This window comes from Triticum urartu, chromosome 2, assembly GCF_003073215.2.
Source record: "Triticum urartu cultivar G1812 chromosome 2, Tu2.1, whole genome shotgun sequence".
Classification (NCBI taxonomy): Eukaryota; Viridiplantae; Streptophyta; class Magnoliopsida; order Poales; family Poaceae; genus Triticum; species Triticum urartu.
The window spans coordinates 111,564,169-111,574,805 of NC_053023.1; the positions used below are offsets into that span (position 1 = coordinate 111,564,169).

General features: G+C 43.4%; 1 protein-coding gene across 1 annotated transcript; it reads left to right on the forward strand.

Annotated features, from left to right (window-relative positions):
- Positions 1-670: 670 nt before the first annotated feature.
- LOC125536199 (phospho-2-dehydro-3-deoxyheptonate aldolase 2, chloroplastic) lies at positions 671-4,220 on the forward strand. Its single transcript, XM_048699375.1, has 5 exons — positions 671-1,311; positions 1,426-1,703; positions 2,647-2,923; positions 3,029-3,274; positions 3,671-4,220. The coding sequence occupies exons 1-5, from the start codon at positions 787-789 to the stop codon at positions 3,947-3,949; spliced, it is 1,605 nt and encodes a 534-aa protein (XP_048555332.1). The 5' UTR covers positions 671-786; the 3' UTR covers positions 3,950-4,220.
- The last annotated feature ends 6,417 nt before the right edge of the window (positions 4,221-10,637 follow it).

The following is a 10,637-nucleotide window of genomic DNA, read 5'->3' on the forward strand; positions in this document are numbered from 1 at the left end:
ATTGGCCAGTAGAAAAATTGGCCATGATTCAACAAAAACAACTTTTTAATATAACCCTTGCAAGAAAAATGAGCATTGGCCTGTTGAAAAATTTGGCCATGATTCAAGCAAAAACAATATTTTAATTATAGCCTTATTTAGAAGAAAAAAGAGCATTGGTCTGTTGAAAAATTGGCCATGATTAAAGCAAAAAACCGAAAAATTAATTGTAACCAAAATATGGATGGGGTGGTTTTTGGCAAGAATCCAAAACTAGCCTAAAAACAGCAATCGCCAACCGCGGTCATGCGGATACGTGCGTACACACACGCCATCTTGCTTGCCCCAGCTGAGCCGATCCATGCGACCATACCCGAGGACGGACCGGTTCCACCGCGTACGTATCAGCCCACAGCCAGGTGTGCCCCACCGCCCGTGCGCCGCGGACCCTTTTGTCATACTCGCCACCAAACCCCCCGAAAGTACCTTTCCACGTAAAAAGCCTCGGCAAATCCGGTCTCCGGCACGGCCAAATCTACCCCCGCATCGCCTCCCCTTCTCTCCCTCCATCGCCGTCCCGTCTCGTCGCCACCCCCCAAATCCCCCCCCCCCCCCCCCCCCCCCCCCCCCACCCCCCCCCCCCTCCCCGCCGGCCGCCCGGTATATAAACCCCGACCGCCACCCCCATTTCCCCCAGACCACACGACTCGCCCTCCTCCCCGCGCAGCAGCCCCACCTACCGACCTACCGCCCCAACCCGCCGCGAATCTCTCCCCCCAGCCCCTCCCCCCCCCCCCCGCCGCAGCAATGGCGCTCGCCACCAACACCGCCGCCGCGGCCGCAGCGCTGACCGGCGGCGCGGCCCAGCCCCGCCGCGCGGGCTTCCTCCCCCTCAAGCGCCGCACCATCTCCGCCGTGCACGCCGCCGACCCCGCCAGGAGCGGCGCGTCCGTCCCGGCGGCCGCGGCAGCCAAGACCTCGTCCCCGACGGTGGCGCCGGAGGCCGCGGCCGTGACCCGGCCCGCGAGCTGGTCCGTCGACAGCTGGAGGAAGAAGAAGGCGCTGCAGCTGCCCGAGTACCCCAACAAGGAGGAGCTCGACGCGGTCCTCAAGACGATCGAGACCTTCCCGCCCATCGTGTTCGCCGGGGAGGCGCGCCACCTCGAGGACCGCCTCGCCGAGGCCGCCATGGGCCGCGCCTTCGTCCTCCAGGGCGGCGACTGCGCCGAGAGCTTCAAGGAGTTCAACGCCAACAACATCCGTGACACCTTCCGCGTGCTCCTCCAGATGGGCGCCGTCCTCATGTTCGGCGGCCAGGTCCCCGTCGTCAAGGTACGCACCGATGATTGCACAAACCGAATTGAATTGAACCTGATACGTCCATCGCTCATTTGATTTGTGAGATCTGATCCGATCTGCTGCTCCTTGTTTTTCTGCACACGGTAGGTGGGACGGATGGCTGGCCAGTTCGCCAAGCCCAGGTCTGACAACTTCGAAGAGAAGGACGGCGTCAAGCTGCCGAGTTACAGGGGCGACAACGTCAACGGCGACGCCTTCGACCTCAAGAGCCGCACGCCTGACCCCGACAGGATGATCAGGGCCTACGCCCAGTCGGTGGCGACCCTCAACCTGCTCCGCGCGTTCGCGACCGGAGGCTACGCAGCTATGCAGCGGGTCATCCAGTGGAACCTGGATTTCATGGATCACAACGAGCAGGGAGACAGGTGAGGAAAATTATGCCTTTTGTCATTCGAAATTTTAGAAGAACTTTTGGTGCAGCTTGGGCACTCGCTGTCCTGTTAAAAATATCGGTGGGGAATTTCTTCCACATATCTCCTTATCACGATAAGGCAAGTGATAGGTTGCTGGTGCAAGTATTAACCTATTCTAGTAAAAATCTTGTCATGTCAGTAAAAATTGGTGGACATATTCTTGAGAGTATGACACTTAGTCCTGTTCTTGGAATATGCAGATATTTTCAGTTGTAGCCTCAAAATTAAGTAGAAAAGCTTTTTGTGCGGTTCTTCACTGCTTGCCAATGTTTAAACAAATCACATGGTAGTTCTGGGTTCATCAATCAGTGGTTGGTAGGAGTGGACGAGTGGCCAGTATGTGGAAACTTTCGCTTTAGATGTCCTTTTCTTTCAAGCTGTCTTTCTCTGCACCTAACTTTCTGAATGATTCATCGGGGATTTGCTCAGTTTTAGTTGTATGAATCTTCCTAGGTGTCGCTGTGCTGCAGTATATACTCAGAATATGCCAATCGCCCATGCAATTGGCGTGCGTCCAATTAAACACCAGTAACCTTTGTTGGAATTATTATTTTTACTAAGCCGTGTCGAGTTAATATAGTCAATGTTTTCTTCAGGTGTGTCTAGGCAACTCAAATAATGTATATTCATGAAGTCCTTTTTATTTCTCTGGAAAAGATGGTGCTCTAACAAAGTTTCTTACTGGGTCATCATCAGAATAAGGCATAATAAAAATGGCATGTTGTTGTTGGGAATAGGATTTACTAATAAGAACAAATTGCTGATGGACCGCAGAAATGCTATTAGCGTATTCGTCGCTGCTTATCTTACTGTAGTTTGCAGAATATATATTTCTGTAATTGCTGGATCAATATGTTATCTAATGGTCTAAGTGCTTCTGTGGAATGGTGTATAGGTACCGTGAGTTGGCGCATAGGGTGGACGAGGCTCTTGGCTTCATGACAGCAGCTGGGCTGGGGATGGACCATCCGATAATGACGACTACTGACTTCTGGACATCCCACGAGTGTCTCCTCTTGCCATATGAGCAGGCTCTTACCCGTGAGGACTCCACAAGTGGCCTTTTCTACGACTGCTCGGCCCATATGGTGTGGGTTGGTGAGCGTACTCGTCAACTCGACGGGGCTCATGTTGAATTTCTCCGTGGTATTGCCAACCCTCTTGGCATTAAGGTCAGTACTGAATTCATTTTAAGATTTGGTCAAAGGAAATCTAAATCCTTTTTCGGTGTGTTTTGGATGATGAAATTTAAAATAACATGAACTTGTGGAATGTAGGTGAGCGACAAGATGAACCCTGCTGAATTGGTGAAGCTGATTGACATTTTGAACCCTTCAAACAAGCCGGGAAGGATCACCATCATTACAAGGATGGGAGCTGAGAACATGAGGGTGAAGTTGCCTCATCTCATCCGTGCTGTCCGCAATTCTGGACAGATTGTCACATGGATTACTGACCCCATGCACGGAAACACCATCAAGGCCCCATGTGGTCTGAAGACTCGTCCATTTGACTCTATTATGGTGAGTGTCTTTCTACTCTGGATTCTACTGCATTCCTAAACATTGTGGATGAAACTGAAATTCATGACATGGCAAAATATGTTGTGGCCATTTCTTTCACAATCAAATGTGTTCTGATGAGCAATTGAAGTGAAATTTGTGTTGATTGAACTGCCTATGGAAGTGGGCAATGAAAGATGGTTGCTCTTGCTGTTCCATCTGACATTTTGCTTGTTGCTCTTTCTGCTGCATAAATCCCTACAAAATATTTTACTACAGTGAAGAGCCTAAAGCTTGATTCTAGATAGATTGGTTGCAACAAAGAGTTTCTATTAGTTAAACAACATTTCCAGTAATTTACAAGTTTCTTTTGGCCTATATTTACTGCTCTAACATTAACTTTGTGTTGATCAACAGAATGAGGTGCGTGCATTCTTCGATGTGCACGACCAAGAAGGAAGCCACCCAGGAGGCATCCACCTTGAAATGACCGGACAGAATGTGACCGAGTGCATCGGTGGATCACGGACCGTGACCTTCGATGACCTGGGTGACCGCTACCACACCCACTGCGACCCAAGGCTGAACGCGTCACAGTCTCTGGAGCTCGCTTTCATCATCGCCGAGAGACTCAGGAAGAGGAGGATGAAGTCAGGACTCACCAACAACCTGCCACTGCCCCCATTGGCTTTCTAAGCAGGAAGCACCAGGGAGGAGGGGTTAGATAGTTGGCATTTGCAAGCGGTAACCAAATGCGCATTCCATTGAGTTTGTATGGTGGCTGCTCTTTGCACAAGCTGTGTGCTTATGAGGTGTTGGTACTTGTCGAGGACAGCAGGGGGGTAGCGTACTCGTGGTGTTGCACTATGTTTTGTTTCTTTGTTTTATTTTTGAGTGTTTGATCTGTTTGAGCCTTTGTGATCCGAGAAAATAAAAATAATATGAGTTACCTTTGTTAATTAATTTATTATTCATTGTTCCATCTATGTGGTGATGTAAAATCTGTCCTCTCAAACATGTCAAACATTTTTTGAAATCGTAAACATTTTTCCAATTCTTAAACATTTTTTTTACAAATTCATGAACATTTTTTGAAATCATGAAGATCTTCTATAAATTCATGAACATTTTATGAAATTGTGAACATTTTTTGAACTTTGGGAACACCTTTTGAAATTCACAAATATTTTTTGTTTTTAATAAATCATTTTTGAAACACATGAACAGTTTTTGAATTCATGAACATTTTTTGAATCAATGATCATTTTTTGAAATTTGAAATTTGAGACGCCATGCCATACTGAGAGTATGTTAGTTATTTTCGGTAGATCCCTCGATAGGGTGTATTGGCTAGACGAGTATATCAAATGGGAAATAGACAAGGATTACCCATGTTTATGTCTTCACGGAGGAGGTAAAACCCTATTTCTTGCTCTTGTATATTGCTTATGTATAGAGGTTTACAAAGATCGAGGGATTGAGCAATAGGTCTGAGGTTCTGTATCTAATCGAATATTCTAACCCCAACGTATATGGGTACCGGGATCTAGGGTTAGATATTACTAGTTGGTTGGAAGGTATATGGGTACCAGGATGTAGGGTTACATCACCCCAACGTAGGTCGGTCCTGCTGGTCTTCTTCCTTGGAGATGATTTCCTTGGTGCAATCACAAACTCCACACATAAAAATACGGATTATTTAGAGTTTAATTCTTTTGAGTTATTTTAGCAATGCTAAAAATTCCAAAACTACAGAAGGTAAGAACCATGGTACATGATCTTCTTGTGCTCTTTTGACTAAAAGTAGTAGAAGTCTGTTAAACTTGGAGATGATTTCTTTGGTCTAACCACAATATATCATACAAAATTATTCTTTGAGGCAAAAAAAATATTCTCTGAACAACAGATTTGCATGTGTGCCAAATTGCCAATGCTTAAGATTTTCAAACTGGGCATGCATTCAGACCAAAATATGTTATCCTAGTTACCGACATAATAAATTTTACTCACTCATCTTGAGATAAGCTAAGGTTGGAACTTCTCAAAGAGGGTGCCTATCGATTATGATAAGCTAAGGTGCTTGGCGATTACAGCTACGCGTGGCTGCAGCAAGCAGAAAATACCAATACAAGGTTCGCAGATTTAGTGGTTCAGCAAAACGAGATAAAAGAACAGAAAATTAAGATTTTTTTTTGAACGAAAGGCCCCCCCCCCCCCCCCCCGCCCCAATTTTATAGATTGAAGCAGAACGAAAGCCAGTAACTACAGTAGTCTTGCATCATCAGGAAATAAAAGCTACGCTACAGGGGAATACATCACCCAGAGCTGAGAGCAGAAGTTCTCTCCACATAAGCTAATTAATCTTTTTTCATTACAGAACCTCATGAGCGTAAGAAAGCAAAAAAGCGAAGCCAAATAGGATCTTTAGATGCGAGCACCAGCTTCCACCTCTCCATCCCACAAGCTCATGCGCCCCCTCCTTGTCTCATTTCCATGCAATTCGCATCAGTTCTTCATGCCGCTTGTCCAGTAGAAGAATGCATCATTGAAGCAGGGTTGCTTGAGCATCGTCGCAGAGAACCTTCCATTGATGTAAATAATAGCTTAGCTTTGCAAGAATGCAGTTCACGTTTTTCCACTTCTTCCCTTGAAAACAAAAGTTGTTTCTTAGTCTCCACAAGCTCCACAAGGTAGCAGCAATTACCATATTCAGCATAGGTTTTTTTTATGCACATGCCAGAAGGCATAAATATTTTCAAAGTTAGTTATTCTATCGATCTCAAAGAAGTCAGAGACAAAGTCCCATACATATTGAGCAACCACACAGTCAAATAGCGAGTGTTGGACAGTTTCATATTCAGCACAGAAGAGACAAGATGGATCCTCTACATCTCTCCTTTTAGCAAGATCATCTCTAGTTAGGATTTTGTTGTGGACACACAGCCATAAGAACACATGAATTTTTTGAGGACATAAAATTTTCCAAAGATCATCTCTGATAGCAGAAGCTATCCCTCCAAAGTTAATATGTTTATAGAAGGATTTAACTGAATATAACCCATTAGACTCCAAAGACCAAATTGGTCTATCAGAATCAGCTGTCAATGGGTGCTGCTGAACAACATCCAGAAGCTGTCTCCAGCGATCTAATCCACCTTGATCAACACATCTCCTAAAAGTCAATCTAAGGTCATATCCGTCCCACACCTGAGCCATAGTGCACTCAGTTTGATTACAAATGCAAAATAGGTCCCAAAATTGCACCTTTAAGGAGCATTTCCCTATCCAAATATCATGCCAGAAGCTGATTAGTTCACCATTGCCCAATCTCCATCTTTAGAAATTTTTAGCAGTTGTCAAAGCCCAGGTGATGCTCTTCCAGAAGGTAGAGCCCCCATCACCTTTTGCCCAGAGGAGATTGGGAGAATTCACCCTATACTTATGTAAAATAATCTTTTTCCAATCTGAGTCAGTATTATCAAAATACCTTTTCCCCCATAAAGCAAGTAAAGCCATATTAAATTCTTTGATGTTGGGTATCCCAAACCCCCAAACTCTTTCTTCCTAGTGATGAACCCCCAATTGGCTAAATGGCACTTGTGTTGGCCACCAACATCTCCCCAAAAGAAGTGTGCCATCTGTGAATTGATAGCGTTGATCGCCCATTTAGGGAATTTAATCACAAACATGAGATAGGCAGGAATACTAATCAAACAAGCACAAAGCAGAATGATCTTCCCTCTATAAGTGAGATATCTCCCAAGCCAGCCAGATATGCCTTTTATAATCCTATCAATAATGGGATGGAGATCTTCCCTTTTCAGTTTGTCATAGTGCAAAGGCACTCCTAGATATTTGATAGGGAAAGATCCCCTTTTACAACAGAAAATCTGGGCAATTTCATTAGCCACTGCATCCTCCACATTTATCGTCATCAAATCACTTTTGTTAAAGTTAATTTTCATCCTAGAGAGGTTTTAAAAGCAAGACAAAAACCACTTAAAATTTCTAGCTTTATGAACAGAATTTTCCAAGAAGAGGATAGTATCTTCTGCATATTACAGACTTACTACCCCTCCCGGAATTACATTGGGCAGAAGCCTAGAAATTAGATCTTGAGAAGCAGCCTTTTTCAATATTTTTGTAAAAACATCAGACACCAAGTTAAACAACAAGGGGGAATGCGGGTCCCCTTGTTTAATCCCTCCCCCCATGAAATAATTATCATTAGTATCATTGATTCTCACAGCGAACGTGCTGTTAATCAACATACTTTTAATCCAAGAGATCCATTTGGGGCAAAAACCTCTAGATTGAAGCATTTCAAACAGAAAATCCCAGTTGACTCTATCATAGGCTTTTTCATAGTCTAATTTGAGAACTAAACCTTGAGAACCCGATTTCTTAACCTCATGGATCACTTCATGTGCCATCACTACACTCTCCAAAATATATCTACCTTTGATAAACGCAGTTTGATTTGATGAAATTAATCTACGACCAACGGGGGAAACCTTGTTGGTCATAGCTTTTGAGAAAAAATTAATTCCACAATTACTCAAACTGATCGGTCTGAACTTTTTCATATCCTTGGTATCAGATTCTTTCGGGATAAGAACAATTAAAGCAAAGTTCAATCTCTGCATGTCCAATTTACCCTCCTCAAAGTCTCCAACTAGAGCCATGAAATCAGTTTTGATCACCTCCCAAAAGGTTTGTAAAACAGAAAGGACAGCCCATCGGGACCAGGGGCCCCATGTGCATAAGAACCAAATATTGCCTCCTTAATTTCTTCCTCAGAGAAGCTTCTCTGGAGAAGGTCATTTTCTTCTTGGGTAACCAAGTCACCGTCTTCCCAGAAGGAAGGGCCAAGATGGATGTTAAGTTTATCCTCAACACCAAATAGGTTTTTATAAAAGGTAGTAGCTACATCCAACATTTCTTTGGTAGTATAAACAGGGCCATTATCTCCATTCAATTCAGAAAGGTGGTTTTTCCTATATCTATGATTAGCCACCGCCTGAAAATATGCATTATTTTTATCACCATCAACAATCCTACGATCTCTGGATCGCTGCCAAAAGGCAGTTTCTTCTTTACTCCAAATACCAGCAAGTTCTTTCTTAATCTCCTCCATTCTAACTCTATCTACATCATTAATTTGATTCTTTTCAGAGAATACATTGAGAATATCAAATTCGAGCAGAAGCTCTCTCTTTTTTCTCTTGATGCCTGCCTCAATATTAATACTCCAGCCTTTAACCTTCTTTCCGAATAACCTACATTTGTTCATCCAAATATCTATGGCTGTTTTACCAGGGACTGGAGTATTCCATATCTTGTTCACCAGATCCTTAAAATATGGTTGGTTAAGCCACCATTTCTCAAATCGAAACATTTTTGTGGAGGTAACCCTCCGAGCACTCGTATCTAAAAGCAATGGCGTATGGTTGCTCCCAACACGTGGGAGCGCGGTCACCACAGAAAGAGGAATTAATTATCCCAGGAGCCAGAAGTAAATATTCTATCTATCGCAGCAAAAATAGGATTGTTCTGGTTGTTGCTCCAAGTGAACTTCCTATTAGCACTCTTGATCTCCATAAGGGACTATTTATTAATCCAATCATTAGAAAAATATGAAAACTGACTATTAACTACCCCATTATTCTTATCATCGCTCGATCTGACCAAATTAAAATCTCCACCCAACAAAACTGGGTAAGTGAGGCCCTCCATAGTGTCATGTAGCTCAGCAATAAATTCCAAATTAAGTTCATTATAAGAAGTACCATAGATAGCCACCAAATGCCACAAGAACCCATCACTCTTATTTTTGACAGTGGCAATAACGCAAAACTTTTTATTGACGAAACTTATCACCTCAAACAAGTCATTTTTAGACCCACAGGGATCCCTCCAGCTGTGTTCACTACAGGCAAGTAATGCCAAACAAAGTCCTCCTTGCCAAAAATGTATTTTAGAACATGACTGTCAATATTTTCTCTTTTGGTTTCAAAGAAACAAACAAAATCTACATGATTATTACTAACAAAATCTCCTAGGCACTGATTTTTCCCAGTTTGACCCATAACACGAATGTTCCAGAAAGCTCCTATCATTTCTCTAAAAGGGTGTGACAAGCCACAAGGCTTCTTCTTAGTATTCAGAACAGGGCTTTCCAATAATGGCTCAGCAGTGCCATCTGCACCATTAGTAGAAAAGTCACTGCTAATAATCTGAGACTTAGAACCCTCCAGGATCTCTATATCTAAACTATCAGAAAGAACAATCTCCGGATTATCGTCAGCAAACTGGAGACATCTAGCTTTCTCATTATCAATCATATCCATGATAATATCTTTTTGTTCTTGCGTATTATTGCCAATGCATAGATATACTTTATCAGTATTTAAAACAAGTTCACTAGGGTCTAATATAGCAAACAATTTACCTTTGAAAGTGTTAGGAATCTCCAGGTTCTTCTTCGTCATATATGCGACAGCTTTATCCATAATCTTGATGTTTCCATGGTTCCTAGTCATTGGCTTGCTCGCTAGCACCGGGCCCCAGACAGGTGAATTTTTGACACTTGGTTTCTTCTTGTGCACTGATTCCGCATTATCCAAAGTTTCCAGCAACGATCTCTTAGCAGATCCCATTACCGTCGCCAGATATTCAGGGAGGCATTGCATCTCATCTACCAGACCCCCCCCCCTCTTCATCAGACTCCACCATTTCAAATCTGCTTAATTGTTTAGAACAGTAGTCCAGGTGCACTGACAAGGGATCAGATCTTGCAGAAAGAGAGGGCCTTGTAGAGGTGATATCTTCCTTCTCTGCATCCTTGGTAACCATTTTCTCAGGGGTTTTGTTCCTAACCTCTTCCACAGAGTCCTCATGAACGGTATCCAACATATTAGTGGGGTGAAACTCAACTGCAGAAGCAACTTTCTGTGGCAGTGACTGACTTGAACTTGCAGTAAAGGTAAATTTGGAAGGGAAGTTTGCCTTGTCCATCTCATCAATAGGTTCCTCCATATCACCCCCTCAAATTTATCTTTACTAGACATATCCCCATTGTTATCTTCATTTTCCTTTTCCAAGTTATCCAATTCTAGATCAAGATCATCACCATCAGAGTCTTCTCCCATTTGCTCAAAACCTTCCACAATGAAGAACAATATGTACAACTTCCTTTTCATCTCCACTAACCTCTCAAATGGTATTTTCCTTGGGTCTCTACAAGAAACTTTCACTCTGATGGTCTCATAGAAGCTCTTAAAAATGCCATTCCAGTCTACATCAACCAGGATCCCAAAACATGCAGTAATCTGGGCAAAAGCCTTCCAAGCACACCATTTAGGAGGAATCCCTTCAATCTCAA